Source organism: Bradysia coprophila, unplaced genomic scaffold (genome assembly GCF_014529535.1).
Source record: "Bradysia coprophila strain Holo2 unplaced genomic scaffold, BU_Bcop_v1 contig_350, whole genome shotgun sequence".
NCBI lineage: Eukaryota > Metazoa > Arthropoda > Insecta > Diptera > Sciaridae > Bradysia > Bradysia coprophila.
The window spans coordinates 10,799,960-10,824,370 of NW_023503608.1; the positions used below are offsets into that span (position 1 = coordinate 10,799,960).

The 24,411-nt window shown below is 37.6% G+C and overlaps 2 protein-coding genes and 1 long non-coding RNA gene across 14 annotated transcripts; 1 reads left to right on the plus strand and 2 right to left on the minus strand.

Annotated features, from left to right (window-relative positions):
• Nucleotides 1-964: 964 nt before the first annotated feature.
• On the minus strand, nucleotides 965-7,800 carry LOC119080959. 3 transcript variants are annotated; one of them, XM_037189591.1, is made up of 14 exons: nucleotides 7,565-7,800; nucleotides 7,426-7,501; nucleotides 7,152-7,369; nucleotides 6,878-7,083; nucleotides 6,534-6,817; nucleotides 6,076-6,384; nucleotides 5,915-6,018; nucleotides 5,584-5,857; nucleotides 5,270-5,518; nucleotides 5,130-5,214; nucleotides 4,993-5,084; nucleotides 4,675-4,931; nucleotides 1,630-4,591; nucleotides 965-1,283 (listed from the first exon to the last, which is right to left on the minus strand). In XM_037189591.1, exons 1-14 carry the CDS (start codon nucleotides 7,610-7,612, stop codon nucleotides 1,075-1,077), a joined length of 5,373 nt encoding a protein of 1,790 aa, XP_037045486.1. In that variant the 5' UTR covers nucleotides 7,613-7,800; the 3' UTR covers nucleotides 965-1,074. The 3 variants fall into 3 exon arrangements, with proteins under 3 accessions (XP_037045486.1, XP_037045485.1, XP_037045484.1); XM_037189590.1 differs by having other exon boundaries at nucleotides 4,993-5,214; nucleotides 7,152-7,363; XM_037189589.1 differs by having other exon boundaries at nucleotides 4,993-5,214.
• A 2,873-nt stretch (nucleotides 7,801-10,673) lies between these two features.
• LOC119080962 (serine/arginine repetitive matrix protein 2) lies at nucleotides 10,674-24,290 on the plus strand. 9 transcript variants are annotated; one of them, XM_037189599.1, is made up of 10 exons: nucleotides 10,674-11,227; nucleotides 12,053-12,154; nucleotides 15,780-16,070; nucleotides 16,130-16,192; nucleotides 19,311-19,449; nucleotides 19,986-20,038; nucleotides 20,102-22,324; nucleotides 22,394-22,498; nucleotides 22,564-22,668; nucleotides 23,802-24,282. In XM_037189599.1, exons 1-10 carry the CDS (start codon nucleotides 10,983-10,985, stop codon nucleotides 23,944-23,946), a joined length of 3,471 nt encoding a protein of 1,156 aa, XP_037045494.1. In that variant the 5' UTR covers nucleotides 10,674-10,982; the 3' UTR covers nucleotides 23,947-24,282. The 9 variants fall into 9 exon arrangements, 8 of the variants coding, with proteins under 8 accessions (XP_037045494.1, XP_037045495.1, XP_037045496.1 ...); XM_037189600.1 differs by lacking the exon at nucleotides 23,802-24,282 and adding an exon at nucleotides 22,906-23,091; XM_037189601.1 differs by lacking the exon at nucleotides 10,674-11,227 and adding an exon at nucleotides 11,880-11,994.
• LOC119080970 lies at nucleotides 16,873-18,565 on the minus strand. Of its 2 annotated transcripts, none has more exons than XR_005088407.1 (3): nucleotides 18,403-18,565; nucleotides 17,077-18,325; nucleotides 16,873-17,012 (listed from the first exon to the last, which is right to left on the minus strand). It is a non-coding gene; the product is annotated as an uncharacterized LOC119080970 (long non-coding RNA). The 2 variants fall into 2 exon arrangements; XR_005088408.1 differs by having other exon boundaries at nucleotides 17,143-18,325; nucleotides 18,403-18,564.
• Nucleotides 24,291-24,411: the final 121 nt, after the last annotated feature.

Sequence of the window (24,411 nt, forward strand, 5' to 3'; positions counted from 1 at the left end):
CCTGCTTCGCGAACACAAAAAGCGATGGCAGTGGTATAAAGAAGCCAGACACACAAAAATTTTCTGCAGCGGCCTGTCATTGAATTTGAGGAAGTCTCTCCTAGACCTCAAAAGAAGTGATATCAAGAGAGTGGTCGAAGCTGTTTCGGACCATGGGGAACTAAACAAGCATCTCTTTGACATCGGTTACGTTGATAGTCCTAGATGTCTCTGTGGACGTGGTGAAGAGACCGGATACCACGTGATAAGCGACTGTCCAAGGTATAGATTTTTCAGGAGAACGTTTCTAGGCAACTTTCCAGTCTGGACCTAGAGGTCAGTTCCATGGATTTAACCAATCTGGCTGTTTTTCTTAAGAACTGACTGCTTTTTCCCTGTTGGGTCTCTCACTGTAATTTGGCCTTGTTTCTTGTTTCGTGTTCCCCAGTTCCGGCTCATGTCATACCACAATGAGGTACCTGTTATTGGATTTACGTTTCTCAGTTTTGCTAATTCGATCTCTCTTTGGCCACAAGTGTATAAGTTTTTAAAGTTTTTGAATTTTGCGTTTGTTAAATAAACAAGGAAGGGGACTAGTACAAAGGGTCATTGATCCAGGTGATGTCTCAACTCTCGAGTTGAGAATCCCCAAAATCCTAAACTAATCTATGACTAAAAATATAGTGAATGTTCGGAGAGTCCGTCTTCTCTGCAGCTTCGATGTTCCACGGAACTGAGTATGAGGTGTTGTAGCTGGCCTCACCCACCATCGTTCCACATATGAATGAACCCAGTACTTTTGTGCTACAAGCCTACAGAAGTCTTGGAAAAAAAAGTTGGTGCCAAAATGTAGATTTTTTCCTTCTTTCTGAGGGCCCAACTGCTGGAACAGCATCTGGAACGGTACTACGGCAGCCATTTTTTATCGTCTACTATTCTATTACTTTATCAATAATAAAACGCTTCGCTATGTCGCGAGTTGAAATGATCAATAAATTGCACTTTAATTTGCATTAAAATTTTCAACTTAAAACTAAATCAACAATAACAATTTTGCTCGATTCATAATTCCCAATTTACAATTTGTTTATCATATCAATGCAATCCCTGCGAATGGACACCGATTACAGTTGCTGAATTATTCATCGAAACAAATAAATAAATTTTGTTTAAGTGACTGAACGGCATGACCGATTCAATATCTTTGAAGAAGCCGTAAACTATTTGCAACCATCCTTCGATGTTGTTGTATTTGAAGAGGTACAAATAGCCATTTGTGGTGACAACTGCAAGACAATGAGCATCTGAAATGTTGCGAGAGAGAAAAAAATTTGTTGAATTTGTCCATGTTTCTAAATGGTTTTTGTTGGAAGGATTAAGAAGGTAAGTGTTCTTAATAACTGAATAAGAAGCAGAATGTTTCTATTACCTCAAGTTCTTTAAAATTAACCTTAGCTTCGAAATGAGGTCTTTAGTTGGTTCGAGAAAAAATTATTTAAATCAAAACTATCACGGATACAGACGGATAGATATTACTTCAAGGATGTCACCACACCTCCAGCTATCGATCCACAGAAAATTCCTCATTTCCAATGAACTCAAATTCGTACTATTGACGGAATAAAAGACCAAACAAAAAGTTATTCTTACCATCAACAGTAAACGCCGAAAACGTTCTAACTCCCGAATCCAGCGACAACGTTTGAAACAACTGGAACTCTGCGCCCCAATGCACCATGTACACGCTAATGAATTGAGATCCCATCTTGCTCAAAAACAATACAAATTTATCCTCGTGCTGCATGTACAGCTTCGAACATAAATTGTATTCCCCCGATATTTCCTGGAACATTTCGAATCCCTGCTGTCCTGCTGCAGTGTTATAGAACCAAAGTCTTGCAACATCGTGACTCTTGATTTCGCTTGGTCGACTCAAGACAATTAGTATTTTGAACAATTTCCATTGAAGTACGTCCACGTGGATATTACTGCCACTGATTATGTCGTTGGTGAACCAGTTATTCTCTTGGTGAGCATATTTCAAGGCAAAAATGGACCCATTGGCATAATTTACTAACATAAATATGTCCGTGTTGACTTCATATAACTTGACACCGAATATTGGTTCATTTATGGTCAGCGATCCGAATCCACTAATGGTCGACCATTCGATTACCGTCTGTGCTGGTACATTAGCCGTGCAGACATTTATGAAATTTGTCCTTACGGTTACGTTACAATTCGATCCAATCATTTTAATTTGCCGGTCGTTAAACGGTCGACGATTGACAAAGACCTGATGAAAACCTATACTAACATCGTACTGTGCAGCACAATCGCATCGATGATCCAGACCGCACATTTCGCCCGAATGAACTGTGTCGATTATGAACGATACTGGATGGCTGTTGACAGTGTCAAATTTCACTTTAATGTTTGAGGCATAGTCCAAGTAAAGTAGATGGAACGACTGTCCATAATTCTGATGCAACAGATTTTCGGCTTCGCTTATAATGTTGCCAACATTCGACCATAATGGTGTCAAATCAGTTTGCGTTGGGGGTTGCCAATCAATCAGCGGCCCAATCGGAACACCGTTAATTTGAGATTTAACCGTAATGCCCTGGTGTGCAACGATTTCATTCGTTATATCCAACCTTCTGATGACCATGTTCTGGTCTAAAAATATCGAACTGGAATAGGCGTCCACTACGTCCAATCCATTGATTGTTGTAATTATAATCGGTCCATCTATGTACACGTCGCCTGTTACCGTTTTGAATGCAATGATTTCTTGAATCGAATCAGACGATTTCACAACAATTTCGTCGATGTCGATGTTATTGATGAATGGAATCCTTGCATCACCTCGCAACACCAAATTTTGAAACGTAATCCTACCAGACGTCTCCTGCGGTGGACCAGCCTTTCGAACGATGTTGTTGATTAGAAAATCGAAGTTCAATCCATTCAAATTGTTGGCTAGTGTCAAATCCTTGCGGATTAAGATCGGTTGGTGGAAGACAATCGGCGGCAGTACGGTAGTCGAATTCACAAACACAATATCATTGACGGGAATTCCATTCAATAAACCGTCAATGAATAATCGATCAATTTTGATCGGCTGAGCGAACGTTTTCGTACCGGAAATCACATTTGCTTCGCCAATACGAAAGATAGAATTATTCAATTGAACCACATTAACGTCGTTGATGAATGGAACTCTAAGATCCTTTTCAGTGACAAGGTTCGTCACTTTAAGCGGCTGTTTGAATATCGTTGAACCACTGATGATTTGCAGCTTGCTGTTCTTCACAAGAGAATCGTTGAAGATGCCCCACACATTGACGTTGTTTATGATTCCGGTAGATTGGATTTGATCGATGTACGTGATGTTTGTGAAAACGACATCTCCGGTAATGATTTGATCCGAACCAGTCACAGCAAATTTGAGAATTTCATTCAACAGCGACGGTTCATCATCTGGCCATCCAACATATCCGTTGACAATAATTGCGTTCCAATTCGTCTTAGTCAGACCATTTTCTAAGACAGTGGCCAAACTCTTGACATCACAAGCCATTTCGCCGTTTATATTCCGAGACACATCCAGCGACTGAATTCTCATATTGGATCGAATTTCAATGGTGTCCGCTGATGAATCAATGATTTCTTTTACATTCAAACCATTTATCGTGTTGGCATTCATTTCACTTATGCTGGCAGTTGTTAGAGACCATTTTCCACCAATGACTTGGTCTTTGGTTTTATGCAAAGCATTCGCGAGCCAATACCCAATGTCGACAGAATTGACGTGACGAACGAATAGATTATCAACACTAAGGCCGTACAAAAATCTCTTAACACCACCAATCTGTCCGCCAGCGACGCCAGTAACAACCAATCCAAGATAATTATCGAAATTGATATCATTGATTGTCTCCACAAACAGATTTCTGATGTTCAGATCACCATTGATATGCACGGTATTCAAAGTACCCTGATGACCGACAGAACTTTCCAAACCGGAAACAAGTTCACTGAACAGACGATTGTTTATCTTGTTCACTGTCAAATTGGTGGCTTTAATATTCGTGAACGACAGACTGTCCAATCTCGTTGGCTGATCGATCCGGACAGCATTTTGGAAAAACTCCAGCAAATTGTAACCATTCCAATGACTCAGAATCAAATTATTACCGCCAAACTCGACGTTTCCGTGCACGGTGACCGATTCGAATTTCTTCGTGCAATTCAAATAGAATTTATTCTCATCGTTGTTGTTCCGCACAAAGTTTTCCGTTGCTGGATAATCCACCAGTACTCCGTTGAAGTCATTTACGGTTAGAATGCCGGTAAATGTTTTTGTTCCCGTTATTACCGTCGAGCTGCCACGTCGTACACAACCTTTATTGATTCTGGTGAGAATTGTTTCGAATTCCGGATCCGTGTACACATTTCCATTAACAGTTGCCCTTTGAAAGACTAGGTTCACTAAATCCTTCGGCGGAGCAGTGACGACGACAAGCTTCTCGGCTGGAACGTTATTTATCTGCGATGCGAATATTTGAGGAGTTGAAATGACTGACGTCCATGCTACATTTCCCAGCGTCTGTTAGGAAGAAGAAAATGGTTAGGCCTGAGTCGAAAAGAATAATCAAAAGTAAACAGAGGAAGATTAGCCAGATAAGTTACCTGATCAACTGATTTCATCCAAAAGTGATCAGCAAAATTCAATCCGAATCGTTGGTCATTGATGAACATGTTTGTTTTCGGATTTTCCAGCAAGACATTCGCCAGCTTCAACGAACCCTTGATGATTACTTTACCATTGTAAATCTGTGACAAGTCCTCCACTCTTGTTCCGACAATGTGCTTCGTTATGAATTCGTCATCGCCAGTGTTTGCTAGTGTTAGATTACCGATGTGTGCTTCCAAGATTTTCACCGGTGCTGAATTACGTAAAGGATAGTACAAAGACAAAACCAATGAAAATCTGGACGGGTGACTTACTCTCAATGACATTATTTTCATTGAGTCTGGCAACATTGTTCCCGAAATCAATTCCGTTTATGAGATTCGCATCAAGCGCTGGACAGTGAAATGTTGATACGACCAAATTACTCGAAATTTCCTGATCCGTGTTCAATGTGAACAGTGTGTCGACAGGATATCCGTTTACAGTCGCTACTTCTAAATGCTTGATACGACTGGGCTTTGAGATGATCAAATTGCCTGAAAATTCGAATTGAAAATAAAATCGTAGAAGAAGTTATGAGTCGCATAGCACCTTCAATGGGTTGAGGTGAGTCCTTCAAATACAAAGATCCGTAGAACTCATTCCAATCGATGCCATTGATGCTTTTCACCTCCAGATTTTGTATTCGGCTTATTCCTTCTACTTTCTTGTGTGCAACCGGCAATATCGTTCCAACGTTCGGATCCTGTGCTCCACCGAGTTTTATGGTTTTGGCAGTTAGTTTTTTCGTTGTGAGCTTACCTTGGAAGCTCGCGGTTCCATTTCTTTTAATTAGAATTTCTGAATGAATGAAAATTCTTTGTAAAAAAAAACCTTCCGTACTAAAGATGCCACAAAAACCTTACTATTAAACAACTCTTTCGGCAGATTCAACCGCTTAACTTTGAGCGTATTAATTGACGGCACCATATTCCGTTTATGGCGCACAGTCTTATTACGCAACGCATTCAATCTAGCAGTTATACCATCGATTCCATCGACCAATTGTTTTAAGCTCCCCTTCAAATTTGCTTCTACGTTAAGCTGTCGAATATTCACTTTCTTGGCCACTGACAGAGTTCCAATATGCAATGTGGAGTCGACATTTTCGTTGCTGTCTTTATGGTAAATGAGAGGCACCTACAAGACACGAACGCTAAAGATAATGGACTTGATCAAGCAATTCAGACGGCCTACCATACTCCTGATAGTTTCAATGATTGGAATTAGATTTCTTTGGACGTTCCTCACTGCGTTTACACAGTCTCCAGTTGTATCTCTAACGTCACTTAGAAATGATTCTAAAAAAAGTATTCTTAGAAATTGACCTTGTTCTGGGCACAACAATCCATTCCTACCTTGTACGTCTTCCAATTCAGACTTCATGGTCGTCATTAGCAAAGCATCATCGGAACTTTTGTAGAAACAAGTGACGTAAACTTCCTGATTCGCATCTGTGACCGCAATTTTAATGACATCCTTTGAAAAATTAGTGGATATTGCGTATGCTGGCGACAACGACACATTGGTGAATGCAAGCAGTTCATTATTGATTTGACCAATCACCAGATTTTGTCCAGATGCAAATGCTGTGACATTCTTCAGATGTTTGTAGTCCATGAATTTGACAAATTTTTCCTGGTCCCATTGGTATGACCTCAGACGACCTGCAGACAAGGATTTTTTTTAGGAAACCCTAAAAACCTTAGCCCAATTTCTCAGATAATTCTCAAAACACCGAATACATGGCAACACTAAAAACCGGAAGCTCGCTCTATCACATCCGTACCTTATTTCGAATATTACTCAAGCATACCTGAACGGGAAACGCTATAGAAATAGAAGCGATTGACCAGGGTAATCGGAAAAATGATCGCTGCATTTATGTAAAACATCTGAATATGCCTCAGTTCGTCACGATCAGTCAGAATGTACACGTTTAACAGCGTACGTTGTGACGCATTGGGAAAATAGCTAACTGTTACGACTATGGCAAACGATTCCGCTGTGTAAGCAATGATATCGTTGGCGTTGTCAGTGGACAACGTCTCCAATCGAGTGAAATGAGATTTACGCCACTTGTACAGGTACAATGTAGAACTGGAATTGGAAACGTCATTCTATGAAATTATGTGAAGAATTTGTGTGAATCGTCTTTACCGGTCATGGTTCAACAGCACGTTAACGATGACGCAATATAATCCTCGATTGAATTGAAATAATTTGACTTTGCAGTGCGCTCCTTGCTTGGTCAATTGTTCAATGGGATTCAAAACGTCTGTTTCCACGTTTCCTTTAACTACATACACATTCGAGTAATCATCTAGATCGACTACGAATACTGTGTAGTTTCTCCACGGTGATGCCTACATCATGCAAATAGATACATTTGAAAAAACATGTCTCAAGCAACAATGTCAATCACTTGTTCTACCTTAATATCCGAAATTGGCTGATTGTTGACACCACCCAAGCTTCCGATCTTTTTTAGGTTATTTCCGTCTTCCGATTTACTCTGCACATTTACTGCAAACAGGTCAAGACCATTTAGGAGATAGATGCTGCCATTCGAATTGATTATTCTCGCATTTTGGAAATTGGGTAGCTTTATGTCCAGCGTGGTGTTCATAAACTTGATTTGTTTTTCTGGAACTTTTATTTTTTAAAGTTTAGCAACGAGAATTTTTGCTATTTGAAAGCAGAACCACCTTTTTTGATAAAATCGGTGAGAATCGGTTCTGTATCCGAATAGCTGCCGTAATCGATTTCATTTTTAGCCGTAATCTTAGGATAAAATTGATTATTAGAAATTACATCCTTGAAAACAACACATGCCAACACAGCTACCTGATTTATCCTGATGATAAGAATAACAAATGGAATCTTGAGAATCATTTTATCGCTTCATTAATAACAATGAATATAGGAATTTCGTTCAACGCAGCAGATTTTTTTTTATTTACTAAAAAACGTGGAGAAGAAGAAAACACTGACAATCCGTATTCCAAGTCATACGACTTTTTGTACGACCTTGTCGGTAATCGAGGTCAGGGGTGTTTCACGCGATAGATTTTGACATTGAATGAAAGTCGATGAATGCGAGAATGCGTGTAACTATGGCTGATTATTAGTATATTACTTCCGAGGTTCCAAGTTGTGTATTTGATAAGTGGGATAAGTGGGGTGTTACCCGACCCCACTTGTCAAATACACAAATTGGAACCTCGGAAGTACAATGCTTTACGTGATTAGGCAATGTAAATGAAAATGAAACATGCCGTAACACGTAAAGATTATTAACCCTGCCACAATATACAATAATCTTTACTTTACAAGCTACGACAACGAAATATCTATTATCACATACACGCGGTGTTCGGTTGTCAAAATTACTTACCTAGAAGTTTAATTCAAACATTACACTTCAGGTCTATGTTGTTGTCTCGTTTTCGCTTATGTGATAAAATAGAGTACACAATTGTCACTATCAGTCTCGGCAAGCCTCGACTTCTTCGTGACAAATGTGTAATATATATTACAAGTGTTTACTCTATTTTATCACATAAGCGAAAACGAGACAACAACATAGAACTGAAGTGTAATTTTCTTCCTGTAGTACCAAAACCGTCACATTCACTCACCAAATTTAGTACCGAAAGAGCAACATTCTCCCCTACTATTTTCTCTCAATTTTCATTCCCGCTTATGTCATTTTCGATCCTATCTTTATTCTTTCCCAAATGTATCAAGTTGTTGTATGTACGCCAATGTAATGTTTTTAGTGTTTTGTGACAATGCATTCATAAGGATTGCTTTCAGCATTCATACGGACTGCTTTCGGCATTCATTCGGATGTCTTTCGGCATTCCTACAGATTGCTTATTTTTCGACATTTGTGAGAATACATGCACACGGAACGGACTTCTTTAGGCATTCATACGGATTACTTTCGGCATTAATATGGAATGCTTTTGCACCGGTATGTTGTTCAGTTTTGTTGTTATGTTTTGTTCGGAATGTGACTTTGGTACTCCAGGAAGAAAAATAGTATACAAACCACGGATCCGCTTCGCGTCGCTCCATCCCTGGACGTTTTCACCACCTGGGTCTAAAACACACCTTTTTGATCCTTGGTATGTAACATACTATTTTGAATCATTCTTCTAGGTAAGTAATTTTCAATGAAAGTATAGACCAGATATGGTCTGTTCATACAAACCTCTCATGGGAGGTGAGTTTGTTTATATGAAATCGCCATGTCCTCCGCTCCATACATAGTTTGACATTCGACCATACCTTGTGTTGACGTTCATTGGTATTTTTGACATCCGAACATCGCGCGTATGTGGTAATAGCCATTTACGTATCTGTTTTGGACGATTGATTTTAGGTAATTTCGCGAGTTGACCGCAAATCAACCGCCCCAAACAGGTACGTATAAGTTTAGTACATTACTGTCTCACTAGGACATTTTTTATCAAGGCATGTGGGAAGGTTGTATTTTGAGCCGATGGCGAAGCCGAAGTCGAAATAAAAAATTTCCCAGCGAGGCAGTACCGCGGTTGTCTTACGATTGCGACCAGAAAATGCGAAAAACTGGTTTTCCTTTACACTAAATGAGTTGTTTTCTGGCCACCAGACAACAAACAGCTTTTCGTGCAAAAAATCTGATTAAAGTTAATAATTGCCATAATTCTCCTTCCCGTCGTATCATAGCATCTGCAATCAAGCAGTAGAACAGAAAGCAGTAGAATAGATTTTCCAAGAGAGGCCTGCGTATGCAACCCCACTATGTTGTCATTATAAAATATGAGAGATGCCGTGTTGTACAATATTTTGGACACACATGCTCCAGTTGTTGACAGTATTTTGGTTTCGATAAATTAAATGTTTCATCTGATTGTTTATTGACAAATTTTCATTAAAGAATAATACTTGGACAATTATTTAGGCGAATTTCCATAAATCTGTTTGAAATGACCAACTTGTCTACATTTTAAAGTGAACTAACAATTTAAAATTTGTGCCACATTAGAGGCTCTCATCTAATTAAATTTATAGTTGTGGCGGTTAAAAAAAACGTTGCTTATTTTTTCATGTTAGCTAAATATTCGTTAAAAAAGTCGGTTCTAGTGCTTGGGTCAGTGCTATGGTCGTATGAGAATAGTTTTTTTTTAATATCTCTCGAGTTTGAAAGAGACGAATTGCATGATTTCATATGGTGCACGCGAAGGACCTAGTTCAAATTTACAACCCGTATGTCAACCAAATTAATTTAAAAAAAGTTTTAAAAAAATCAAATTTTTCTTTTGTTCTTATATGTCAAGGTTGACAGTACAACAATTGGAATTTAACCTCATTTGCGCAAGGTTCTGAAAGAATAGGTTAAGACACTTCTGAGTTGATCACGAAGGCTCTCTTCAAGTTGACATTTCAAACAATCTGTAATGAATGTGTTCAACAAAATGCATCTATTTGTCAAAATGTGTGTCACCCGCCTTCGTGGGTGTTTTAACCTGTTCTTTCGGAACCTTACAAGCTCGATGCGAACGACAGAGATACGCGAATAACATGGAAGAAAGTTCTAGGAATTTCACTTGAGTTCATCGCTTTACACTTAAATTTAGTATCTGTTTGGGACGTTGGAAGAACCAGCGAAGTTGCCTAAAATCGTCCAAAGCCGACTATTCATATCGAGAAGAAAATTACACTTTCGACTATTGAAACATGTAATTATTCAATACGTGGGTGTTTCCTCTAACGCGAGTTTTTACAGATCGCGATGAAGGCAGTACAAATTTCTAAAAGTTCAGTCGTATTCAATTCATTGTGCGCTTTTAAACTTTTTAAACAGAGAAAAAAACTGCAGCCAGTTTTGAGAAAGAATGCTTCCACAAAAATGTTGTACAAAAATGCCAAAAGTCTACTACCATTTTGTTTTTTGACTTGCCGCCGATGTCTTTAGCTGTCACTGATTACAACATGGCTTTTGAGAAGTAAAACGTTTAGAGATAGATAACCAATTTAAATCGATATTTTACGGATAACTAAGTCTTCTCTTGCATTCTAATGGTAATAAGCTGAACAGTGTGCATGTGATTTTTAAACAGCATTGCTTGCTTACAGTGAACTTTTTCCCAAGCAAATTTCATGTTGAATGAATAACCGCAGTGGCGTATTGATTAAAATACAAATTGAACAGAAAGAAAAAAAAAACTGAAAACTATTGTGTGTGTCGACGAGACCGCGAAAATACTAATTTGCCATGTATAATGGCATCGGGCTCACGACACCTCGCGGATCAGGAACGAATGGTCATGTCCAACGTAATTTTGCTTTCGTTCGGCCGGGGAAAAAGGATAATATCACCTACAAATCGGAAGACGATTTGGCTAAATTGGAAGCCGCCAATAATCGTCAACCGAATCAAGGAATTTTGGATCATGAACGAAAGCGACAATTGGAAGTGAAATGCGCTGAATATGAGGATATTTTAGAGAAACAGAAAGAGTAAGTTGTATTTTTAACGGAGATGTAATTAGCATTCGTCTATCACGAATTGTCTCTGGGAAACGGGTGGTTTCATTTCGTTGATTCTTAAGAATCATTTAGTTAAAAATTGTAACAAATTTCTCCATGTGACGGGCAAAATCATATACAACTCCGTTGAAGGTCCTGTCCGCGTTTTCTCTTCACTCACTTTGTCGTCAATGCAGTTGTACCCGGCAAGGCATATCTAACAAAATTTACTTCTTTCTATAATGGCCGGGACTTTAGATTTTTGGTAATAGATCAAATGCGTGCAGCTTGGAACTGATGTCATTTAAACATTTGCATCGAGCTTTTCGCTAAAAACACTTTTCCGACAAACTATATTTTGATAAAACTCATGATTGTTCATCATTTATATTCGAAGACCAACTGCTCTTTTCAATTGACCATCCGGCCCATCCAATTTCGCCGACACCGTTGATTTTTTATTGATGAACACACCAAAATTCCCAGTTTAATGATCTGAATTTATAAATATTAACAAAACGTTCGGACGATTACGTATACCTACGTGCTGTACGTACATTCTGCTTTACATGTATTGAATGAAAACTTTCTATGTCATTAATATGTATACAAGGGGTAGAATATCACGGAAAAAAAACATCCCTTCGCGTTTAGTGTTCTCTGTTCATTTCGGTATAACACTTGTGTGCAAAACAACCCAACGAACAGCTCTTTGGTTTCTTAATAAAAATAATTGGTTTTTGGTTCTGTTGGTTTTGGTAAAATAGAACCAGCAATCCAATGATTTAAGTTTACGTTTCGTTTTTAAATTTCCAGATACTCAAAGGAAGAAATTGCTGCCAAAGTCAATTCGTATCGTTTGAAATTAATGGGCCAAGGAAAAGGAGATCTACCCAAAGATGAATTCGGACGAGTTCTGTAAGTGTACATTATTGGTTTTAATTAAGATTACTCACGGTAATCGTTCTTATAGTAAATATACACTAAGCTGTAATCTAATTATATCGACTACAAAATGTGTGTAATGTGTATCAGTGCTTGACCGAACGGTGGTGGTATAATTTCTTATTTTGTTCCACATCATGTTTTATCGTAGACATGGGGTGAATTATCGATTTTTTATTTTCTTTTGTACTGATGAACATTTTGTTTCCATATCATTTGATCATGTGTTTTTAGCTTTCGTTTTTCGAATGAATAATGTGATTCGAGTGATTCGTGTATGTATGTTTGAAAGTGGCCGTATATTTGTTTCATTCAAATTTATATTCACAAACGAAAAGCAACCTTTTTTTCTATCTATCAATGGGAGTTAACATATGAGTTAATAAATGCAGACAAGTTAGAGTGGAGTTGTATGTTTCTGCTTCAGTTCACCATAAGTTCTTTGATGATATTTTGATTCAAAATATCGTAGTTTTGTTCCAAGTGTCGATTGTTTATTTATAATTTCGACTCGCCAATATTTTCCAGTAGGTTTTAAAAACGGATTGCGTAGACTGAACTATACATTTGTTGTTTATTTGAAAAGAAGGGGGATAAGGTATCCTCGGGTGGATCAATGTCGAGATCAATGTTACATTTTTTTTAATTCGCGCTTTACATAGTAGATGTCTTTTAGGACCGACATTTAGTCCGGTTATATTTGCAAACTCTAAAACTTTCAGTTTTCAACCCAAGAGCAGTCTTACGAACCGGGTTTTGCTTCTCGGATTTAGTTGGGTTTGAGTTTTTAAAATTTAACGAAGTTAAGTTTCAACGTCATCGATTGGGGTCGGAACCGGAATTTAAAAAAATCATCGGTCTGGCCCATACAATTTTATTAATGGCGAACTTTCAGCGGAATATAAGCTTTACTACACAATGATTTGTAAAGTGATACTCTCAGTACTGTGAACTAGAGTATCGATTTCGTTTCGGATTTTGTACTTTACTTCAATCTCTTTCTGCATTAACAGCTTTAGTTATCTACTACTTAGAGGAGAACAACTTTTAGTGGAAGTTCAACTCTTTACAATACATTGACGATAAACTAACAGAAATCTCATTTTCATAACAAAAACATTTTCCCCAAAAATCCTTATGGGATTGTACTTTGACGACATTTGAAAAAGGTTTTTTGTTGTTGTTGAAAAAACACTTGTCCTAAGCTTAGCAGAGTCATACCTAAAAGCCTGATTTGGACGGTTTTGAAAGGTATGAAAGCCGCATATGTCGTTTACTTCTGTCGAGTTTTATTAATATTCAAACCTTTTCACTTAATTCTTCTGAGTTGGGTTGGTCTTGAGGATCCCAGAACATAAAATACCATTGCATTGCTTAATCAAATCAAATAAATACTTGTATCTCAATTTATTTCAATTTTAGAAAGTCAGTCGGTAAATTTTACATGAGCTAAAAGTCTGCGAAAATTTCCCGTCAAACTCTTTTAACTTAAAAAAGTTAAGGATGTCAATGTCAGACCAATTTACATAAGGATGATTTATTCATTTTTCAATGTCAATTATTCATTTTCCCTGTGACTAGACTTTCACACCTAAATTACCAAAGTTGAATTTAAAATAAAAATGGGAGAAAATTGAGGAAAACTTTTTGCACAGAACGATAATATTTTCAAAATCGATTTCTAATTACTGTCCCTTTTACGGATAAATTTCATAGTGTCACTCGAGTGGTAATTCACCATCATAGAGAATATACCACAACGTCATCATCATAAATCATTTACCTAGCAAAACATTTCCATCGTCGATGTCATGTGCATGGACTTGTGTACGCATGTCATAATCAATACCGCCCCTAAATATGAAACAGCATCCGAATGCGGAGAGAAATCATTGTTATATTAGCAAAATTGTTCGCTGACATAATAGAAACAGAAAATGGCTACAACCCGCTGTGGTACAAGCCAATTGTCTGGTGGAAAATTATTTTCCTGTAATTAAAATCAGTTTTTTGTTTAGTTTTTTACTCGAGTTTTCATTTTCTATTTAAACTGTGCACCTACGAGATGTTTTATTTGGATCTTACAAACGGATAGCTACGGGGAATTTAATCAACAAAGAATATTCCATTCAAATGGTACAATTATGTATGGAAAAATCGATATTACGTACCATTCGGTTGCATTCTGTGTATAATATGGAACAAAACGAATGGATTGATTATGTTTTGAAAAAGGACGATGAAACGAATCCTGCTGATATTTTACACATTTTCCGATACGAAAGTGTAATCCAAATTTAATGAAAAATGTTCTCCGACATGTTCGTAGCGAAAAGAAAAGAAAATGTAAGTCGAATCAACGACTTTCAATGGAGAGGTGTGCAATAAAAAACACCTTGAATACGCTGTGCAAGGATGTGATCTTTTAAATAAACAAGAGAAAAAAAAATCATAAAAGTCTTCCAAAAAGCTGCTTGCCAGATATATACTGACAACAGTTGAAATAAAAATTTAGTGCGTAAGTTAGTGTCGTGTGTGTTACAACGTTGTGAGCAAAAACGTCTTCCCTAGAAAACTAAGATTTAGCATAAGAAACAAGTCTTCCATTTACAAGCAAATTTATTTTAAATGACAACAATTGAACCCAAAGATAATTTAAAAACTTTGAATAAAACTAACGCTCTGTTCCGTTGCATAAATTCAATGGCTTCGTACGATTCAAAATTACCGAAGGATATGTCGATAGCTCGTAGATTTCGGCCCATCAAACGGAAAGTGGGCCGCGAATTTTTCGAACATGATACGCGTAACAACAGCGACGGTTTTTCGTACGTTAATTCTATTCGATCCGATCGTAAAACTGCAGTTTACATTGACCGATGCATAAGTGGGAATCAATGCGAAGAGACCAGTGTTTCCAAGTCTTTGACGGAAAAAAACGAAGAAGAACAGAGATTCAATGAGTCCGAAGAGCCATCGCTTGACTCAAATTCAACGAAATCGCATCAGGATATGGATTCAAATGTTGTACCGTATCGATCGTTTGTGTCGAAGAGCCACTACAATGGCTTCAATTATCAAGGCAAATTCAATTCACATCAATCGAAAAACAACAACAACAACAAATTAAAAAAGAAATTATTTAAAATTCAACGACAATTACGTTTGCAAACCGTTGCATTACGCCGTCAACGTATCGCCGGCAATTGGTGTTGTAGTTGCGCATGTTCATCATCCAAACATGGTCTAATGCAAAATCAATTCAAACATTTTGATCACCAATATAATAGTAGCAATGGGAGTGAATGTAAATTTGTCGTTTGCAATAACAAAATGATAAAAAATGGGAACTTAAGACATCCCATTCATTTGCAAGGCCTTCGCAGTGTGGTTAGGTAAAGAGTAGCTTAGTTTGTCAAAATTGTAGTGAAAGATAAATTTTCAGTTTGTTTTCGTTCCATTGCGTGTCTTGAATTTTCAGTTTCGATCCCCAATGATTCGATTTTTGTATTCAACTTTGTCTTGTGTGTTTGTGACAACCATCACTAATCAAAATATTGAAGGAGTATCCCTAATCCAAATATCCTCCAAATTACAGTGTTCGCGAAACTCATCAAATCGCCGAGGCACAACAGGAGAAAAATGCAAAGCTACGCGAAGCATTCGGCATTTCGGAATACTTTGTGGAAGGGTCCAGTTTCGATCCGGAGCGAAAAGCCAAAGAAACGTTGGCTAAAGGTACTGCGTTGCAAGAAGAACTACAAGCGCAGCGAAATGCCGAACGTGAGAAAAGCAAAAAATATGCCCTAGTTCGTACACCGTCACCAGCCAAAGACCGCGATGACGACGACGACACCAAAAAGAAGAAGAAAAAGAAGAAACGTGATGGGTGAGTTTTTATTGTAAAACATAATCTGAATGACCTTGTCTTAAGTGAATGAATCGCAGGTCATCCAGTCCAGATCGGAAGAAGGATAAGAAGAAAAAGTCGAAGAAAAATAAGAAGGAAAAGTAAGTGAAAATTAAGAATTGTTGCATGCGTAGATAGTGTTTACGTTAAGGAAAAAATAGAGTTCGTATTTAACCAACGAAATCTTTTCGAAATTAATCCCAACAAGATTATCCGAACTCGAGATTTGTATTCGCCCGTTCATTATTTTTCCTTTCACAGAGACGAGACAAGCGTATTGTCATAGTAAAAGTGTCTGTATTTGATTATTCCATCCTAAAATAATGAATTTAGCGGTGCAACAAGTTGTAATATGCACAGATTTGCTGGAAACATAAACAAACACTCCGTTTACTTTCACAATATTTATTCCTTGTCAAACATTCGAATTTACAAACACCGTCCGAATTTCCGAAAACATTTGTACGAATAATCGGTTCAAATCCACCAAACGTTTCTGTTCTCCTGTTAATTCGGTGTAAACTTCTCATACTTTTCGTATTTTCTCGAATTGTTTTTTTTTTCCAAATCTATACTCATTTTTACGTTACTTTTGGTACCATTTCCAATTTTTCTGGTATACACACATTCGCATCGTCTTACCGAAACGAATATAATTTTCATTCTGTCAGCCCAAAAATAATCCAAAAACGCTATCATCCTCAATATTCTGAAACTCTCATCGTAAAGTTCACTTTATGCAACTTATTCGTCGCTTTCTCATCACAAGTACATTACGGTCAATCGTCATTTGCTACTTTGGCTTACTATACGAGTTTGTGGTAGTAACTGAAAACTTAACTATATATCCAACGAAATGATTAAAACTCTCTGCGGGAAAATAATCGTCATCTCTCGTACGCTCTTCGTTATTATGATCGCCTGTGAATAAATAAAAATGTTTGTTGTAAGACGACGTAACTTACTTGACAACAAAAACACTAACGAAAAAAAAACTTGGTGGAATTTCGGAACCACATCACATCCATTGTATATATAATAATATCTCTACCCGATTCGTGTGGATGATGAGCTTCTCTCTTGTTTTTTCGGTTTTGTGTTGATATTTCATGTTCGCCGGTTGAATATAACCAATGAAGTAACCCCAGTTGTAGTTACGCTGTTTCGTTTCAGTTAAAAGCGGTGCTGTGTATTGGTTGGTTTTATTATTGAGTAGGGATTGAATGTGGAAAAGACGTGTGGGTAATTTGTTATCTGGTGTTGGTGTTGTTGTTCTAAAAATTTATGGTTTTCAGAAATATGAAGTCTTGTTATTTTTCGCGATGTTATTTAAGACTTATTTTATGCGCCTTTTAAACAAGTACGTTTTTTTACTCGGTGATAATGTGGATTCGTGAACGACTGAAGGCCAAAGGAAAAAATGTTTGGCAAAAACGTATACGCAGCAAATAATTGTTTCGGTTGAGACCGGAATCGTTTTGTGTACGTTGAATGTAGTAAATCGATTCGATTTATGCCGGCATTTAAATAAGCTGAAACTTAAACTGCTCAGCTTACAGGTTTTACGTCTTTTTCTATCGCTTTCGTAACGGGTTAGAGCTTATTTTAACGATACAATTAATGATACCATCAAAATCATTCAATTTATGATTACTTCTGACATTAAGCTAACATCAACACCGGGGAAGGTGTATTACACTGCTGTGGTTTCGTATTTATTTTTTCATTTTGTTTAATCGCTTACATTTGCATTGTGAGTAAAAATAAGTTTTAAATTGATGAAGCCATTCGTGTATTAGATTACAAAAACTTATAAATAGCTCGAGCAGCAATCTAACAAAAACAATGCTTGTGGAGGCGTGAAACTATTTTTATTGTTGTTGAGCTGGATGCATTTGAATTATATTTTTATTTATTAAATAGATGGTTAGGTATCAGCTAACGAACTAACATTTCCACCGCCAACAATTACTACCCAATTAACGCTCAAGGTATAGTCACCCGTTGCTGGTACCACCTTCACTCTTTTCAATTTTGTCAAGAGTCAATCGGTTCTTTCAAAAATTAATTTTATTTCACGAAATAATTGTTCTGTTACAAGTAATTGCATAAGCATTTATTGCTGGAGTCGCAACAACCGTTGGAAAAGCCAGCCGTTTTGCATGATTGTTTGCAATAGCTAACACCACCGGAACACCATGATGCGATTCGATTCGGTGTTCCCATGCATACTCCTATGTATTAAATCAAAATAATAAATTTAATTCATCAACCCTAAAGGCAAGTTGGTCAGTAGGATGTATATTCTTACCGGTAACTTCGTCTATACTGCTGGAAATGAATAGAACAGCTACAAGAATCGAGAAAATTTTGATATTCATTCTGGCTTTTTCGTGTTTCACTTTGATATTGATATTTCAATAGAACTTGAGATTGTTAATGAGCTGCCAATACTGACTGCTTCCATTTATACATCACTGTTTCAAATAAAATTTTCGCTTTTTATTTTTTGGTATGTTTGTTTCGTCTCATTTTTTGAGATAAAATGTATTCCTACTTGAGCATTTGAAAAGGTGAGATGAGTGTTCGACAAGTGTTTGATAGAAACCAACTTGAGTCAGAGATGGGAATTTACCGGTAGTGGCAATGCAGAAAAAAATAGAATAGAGAAGAAAGAACTTTCCGAGACAGAAATTAGCAGAACTCAGCCTTCGCTTGACATGTGTGCCGCACAACTTCCTCAATCGATATATTAATATAATCGTCTGATGTATTTATGTGCCGCATAATAAAACCTTCGTCTGATGTATGTGCTGCATAATTAAAACGTATGTCTGAGCTTCACTACTTTCTTATAATGTCTTATGTCTATGTCCTGCGTCGATGAAGACAAATACAAAAAGGGAAATTACGTACAGGGTCATTAATAAGCTATTTGTTTGTACTCCGTCTACAGTCGGCGACTTATAAATGAGTGATGAATTTTGTTTCAGCTGTTCTTCAGCTTATCCAATGTGCTAATGCTTGTTTATACGGGTGAACAATGAACACGCATGCGCGTGGTAATGGGAAAACTGTTTAAGGACGTAAAGTCATATTTGTTTGTGTGAGGCGATCAGCTGAAAAACAGTTGAAATGAAATGCGCCACTTATTTCAAATTCACCGACTGTACGCGTCTCCACAATTCTGAATATTAACTTTGTGATATCTCAATTTAGGTCGAAGAAGAAAAAATCCCGCAAACATCACGATTCCGACGACTCAACGGACGATGACTCAGATGATTCAGATGACAACAGTAGCGATTCGGAGGAAGAGAGTTCGTCTCGCAAGCGAAAGAAGTCCAAGAAAGATAAGGTAAATTAGAATTGAATATCGCAACTAACTAAAACATTTAATTCTAAGCTAAACCAAGTAAAAATGTCGTCTTATCGAATTAGGTAAAAAGTCTTGGATTATGACAAACAATAAAGTGTTTTTTGGTGTGTGTGCGTGCAATTAATTTTTTTCTTTTTCGTTTCCAATTTTTATTTTCCTGATTTTCTTTCTAAAAAAAAAAACAAAACAAAACACAATCACTCGTTACAATTAAAAGCAACAAAAAAATGAATTTTGTTTGACCTTTTTGGTGCTTCATTTAAATAGGAATAGCTTCACAGGCGCTCTGTAGCTTTCTTGTTGTAAGTATTTGTAAGTTTCATGAACGTGTGCGGGGTTTTAAACAAATTCCAAAAATAATTTTTTCCTTATTTTGTTCTTAAACAAAACCAACAAAACTTAATCGCTAAGGTTCTATGAAATATATTTGTAGATGTATATGGGGTGTCACTTGCAACGGTGCTTGTTCCCTTTTGACACAATTTATGCTAATAATTCCAATTTTCATTTAACAGAAAAAACGAGACAAGAAGAAAAGGCGATCCGAATCAGTTGACTCCACAGCAAGGTTTGATCTTTTAAACTTAACCATTCGAAATGATGATCGATTTAATAGAACCCAAATTTTTAGTTCGCCGATTCGAAGACAACGCCATCGTTCCACATCAAATAACCGAAAAAACAACAAGGATGGTGGCAAAAAGCGAAACGATAAACTGAAAGACAGATCAGTGTCGCGAGGCCGTAAAAATCGATCAATCAGTCGAGATCGAAAGCGCCATGCAGAATCACCGATCGGAAAAGGAAATGCTTCAAAACGATCTAGAAGAGATCGCTCGTCTTCATTGGATAAACGCAAGACAGACAAAAAGAAGTCACGTTCACCTGCTCGCAAAGACTATTCGTCGAATTCGAACCGTGCATCCAGTAAGTCTAGGAAACGCTCCAAGTCACCGCGTCGTAAAGGCAACCGTCAGAGTGTTTCTCCGAAAAGAAATGAACGTAAAAGATCTCAAACACCCGAAGTGAAGCAATCGTTGACGCCTAGAAAACATCAGAGAAAGTCCCGGTCTTCAACTCCGAAAAAGCATACAGATTCAACAAAACGATCAAATGGTCCGTCGAAAACGGAACGCAGAAACCGTTCTCCATCACAATCGAGACCAACTTCTACAAAATCGCATGCAAATGATAAAAATAATCGCCGCACATCTCCCTTGTCCCAGCCAAGAAAACGTTCCACTCCACCCCGAAGCAAGTATGCTGAACGGAAGCGGTCACATTCACCGAAAATTCGAAACAGAAAGTTATCTAGCTCTCCGAAGGCAGATGTTCGTAAAAGATCCATTCCTCCGAAAGGAAGCCGTGATCGGACGCCCTCAGTCAAAAAGAATCAAAGAGATGTTAGTAGCTCCCCTTACAGTAAAAACAACAGGCGTAGATCCCGATCGCCCGATTCAACAACCAATCGGAAAAATTTATCAAAGCGATCTCGCTCACCTCAAAAGTCTTCACGAAACCGCAGATCCACATCAAGGCGTCGCCGTGATCGGTCTCTTTCTCATGTCAAACAAAATGAATCGCCAGCAAAGCGTTCGTATTCACGAAATAGATCGTCTAGCAACAGGAGAGACGTTAGTGCCAACAACAGAAATGTTCACCAATCACGACGTGAAGAATTTTTAAAATCCGTAAATATGCAATCGAAGAGTCCAGATCGAAGTAAACCATCGAAACAACCACAACAACGACCACAGTCATCTGATTCTCGTTCGTCAGCACTGAGCTATTCGCCAGCTAAAAGAAATCCAGAACGGTACCTAGACGTGATGAAGCCAAAGGATGAAAGTAACTCAAGAAATCTAACTCTGAAACAACGGGAAATATCAAAATCGCCTAAAAAACGCCGGGAGCAATCACGATCACCAAGACGACGAGAGGAATCACGATCACCAAGACGTCGTAACTATTCACTAACCCCAAAACGTCGGGAACAATCACGATCACCACGACGCCAAGAACAGTCAGGATCATCGAGACGCCGCGAGAAATCACCATCACCGAGACGCAGAGAACAGTCGCGTTCACCAAGACGCCGTGATTTATCGAGATCACCAAGACGTCGCAGGCAAACACGATCACCAAAACAACGTGACCCATCACGATCTCCTAACAGACGAGTGTGTGAGAAAAATCGGATTGACACTTCGCCACCATCTCGTCGAATTGACTCTAATGCTAAGCCTCCGCGACAAAAGTCAAGATTCAACCAATCACAGTCCCCCAAATCTACAAACGAAATACCTCAAAAAGACTTAAAGGAGGAACAACAAAAGAAAAAGTTACCACAGCCAATCGTTCGGTTGCATGCATCGACTGATTCGGAGAGCGAAGACACAAATCCAAAAATCGACGATGAATTGTTGGGCATCCAGAAACCAGATGAAAAACAATTCTTGGAAGCACTGTCGGACATTGCCGCCAAAGCTAAAGAAAAGATCAAAACAATGACGGAACCACCGTTAAGAACATCAACCGCAAAACCAGTTGGTGGTGTTGGCTCAACCGAAGTCCTTTTATTGTCTCGTGAAACGACCGTTGCTGCCGCGACCTCATCAACAAACAACCGTTTGCCCGAGCCGGCGGAAAAAGCAAAAATCAATTCGAAACCAATGAAAATCAACGAATTTAAAATAAAAGGCCGTCGGGAGATGATGGACCAGATGAATCGAGAGAAAAGTAAGAGTCGAAGTCGGTCAAAAAGTACTGGTAAAAATGATTTATCCGTTGATGAGAATCGTAAGGATGACGAAGGTGTCCGAACGAGTAAAAGCCGCAGCGCTTCCAAATCATCGTAAGTGCTTATCAGAAGTCATTTGATTCTCGTGTAATAAATATCTTTATCGCTCATCTCTTTGTGTAGGCGCTCATCGTCTAGCAGTTCCAGTTCAGCTAGTTCCAGATCCAGAAGTCAATCATCAGGATCACGTAGCTCGAGTCGAAGCAGCCGATCTGGAAGCTCATCGAGGTTAGTTAGCTAAACGCAATTGTTTTCGGGATGAATATTAAAATGTTAAAACTTTGTGAATACAGCAGCGCTGCATCAAAGCGATCCCGATCGTCTAGATCTTCTAGATCTCCATCAATTCCACGTCGTCGCGGGTCTCCCAGTTTCTTAGACCGTCGTCGTATAACGAGGTAAGTTAGCAAAAGATTACCACAAGATTCGTAGACTCTTAGAACATTTTAAATTTATAATTTTTTGACGAGCAAGTGTACGGTTTACGGTGAGATTTTAAGTTGTCACAATGACTTGAGAGAGGGGTTTTTTTGATTAATATTGATTGAATTAAAGTTTCCATCGATAAACTGTACTCGAGCCGCCATTTATTTCTTTTATTCAAATTTTCATTTTCGTTTTTCTTTTGTTTATAGTCGAGAAAGGTCGCGTAGACGAAGATAGACTTTGTCTTCAACTTTTCAGCTCAACAATTTATAAGTTCGATTTTTTTCATTTGGTAGACGCAGAACCATAATTTCCTATTGTATTTTTTTCGTATTTAAGTTTATAATTTACGATAGCATTATTAAATGAACTATGGTTCGTGTTGTATCATAAAATTTGTTTTTTTTTATTTCGTTTGGTTTTACTTATATTTTTTGCACAGAATCCATTTGGCTTATTTTTCCGTTAGCATGATTATGTCCAAGTATTTGGTAAGTTTTTGATCAGCTGACCATTGAATATGGGACTCCCACTCCTTAAATATTTAAAAAAAACCTAATCCTAAAACCACCTACAATTCTATTAATATAAGGACCAAAATTCGAAAACGGAGACCTTTAAACAACAAAACTTTACATGCCAGGGTGAAAGTGACTTATTAAACACCTAGAGACAACAACAAAAATTAGTTTAGGTTTCAAAAGCGTGTGCATTACTCATTATCTCGGGATAAAAATGAAAAGTCTCGTTTTCATGTGCTTGTTGACCTCGGCTTCGCCTCGGATCATAAAAATTCACATGTAAACTCTACTTTTCAATTTTTATTGCTTGTTATGTTAGCTATTATTTTTCGCGCTCCATATTGGATTCCCATACCTTAATTTTGACACAAATTGGGGTTTCCTGTTGCTTCCGTTGGACCCTTGTAGTGCTTAATGATAAAAGTAATAAGACAATAATCTACCACCGCGACCCTATGAGGAACGACAAGTACTTCCACTGAATCCTAGATCCTAAAATCCTAAATTTATTCGTGGGAGACCTGATAATTGCTTGCATGTGCAACCTTTACATGTGACTAACATATGACTAACATATATAACAGTGCACGCAAACGGCCGATACCATACCATCGACCAACACCATCAAGTGCATCCAGTGCAAGCAGTTTTGGTAGTCGACCAAGTTCGCCACGGTCACCATACAAATCTCCCAGTTTGTGTAGAACCAGAACTCCTACACCAAACTGATGTTAAACAAAGGACAAAAATGATATTAACAGAAAAACAAAATACTGAAAGGAAAACTAATTACTAACAACAACAAAAAATACTCCGCTGCTGCCAGACTAAAAATCGTTTTCTTCGTAACGAAATTTTAACCATAAATAATATACTAACTCTGGTCGCAAACCAATGATATTCGATTAATTTTCAACTTATTTCTAGTCAAAAGAATTTTATTTTTCATTTCTTTTGTTTCATTTTTATTTATTTTAGTTCCAAGCAAAAAGAAAACGTTTTGTTTGTACTCTTTCTTTTATTTGTGATAATGTTTGCCTTTGCCATTAATTTATTGTAATTTTAATATTTAAAATAAAATTATTGAAATTGACAAAAAATAATTTCATTCGTCCCATTGTTTCGAAACGACCAAATTGTAGTTAATATTTGATCGGATTGTTTGTCTAACCTTGTTAAAAATTTACTAAACTT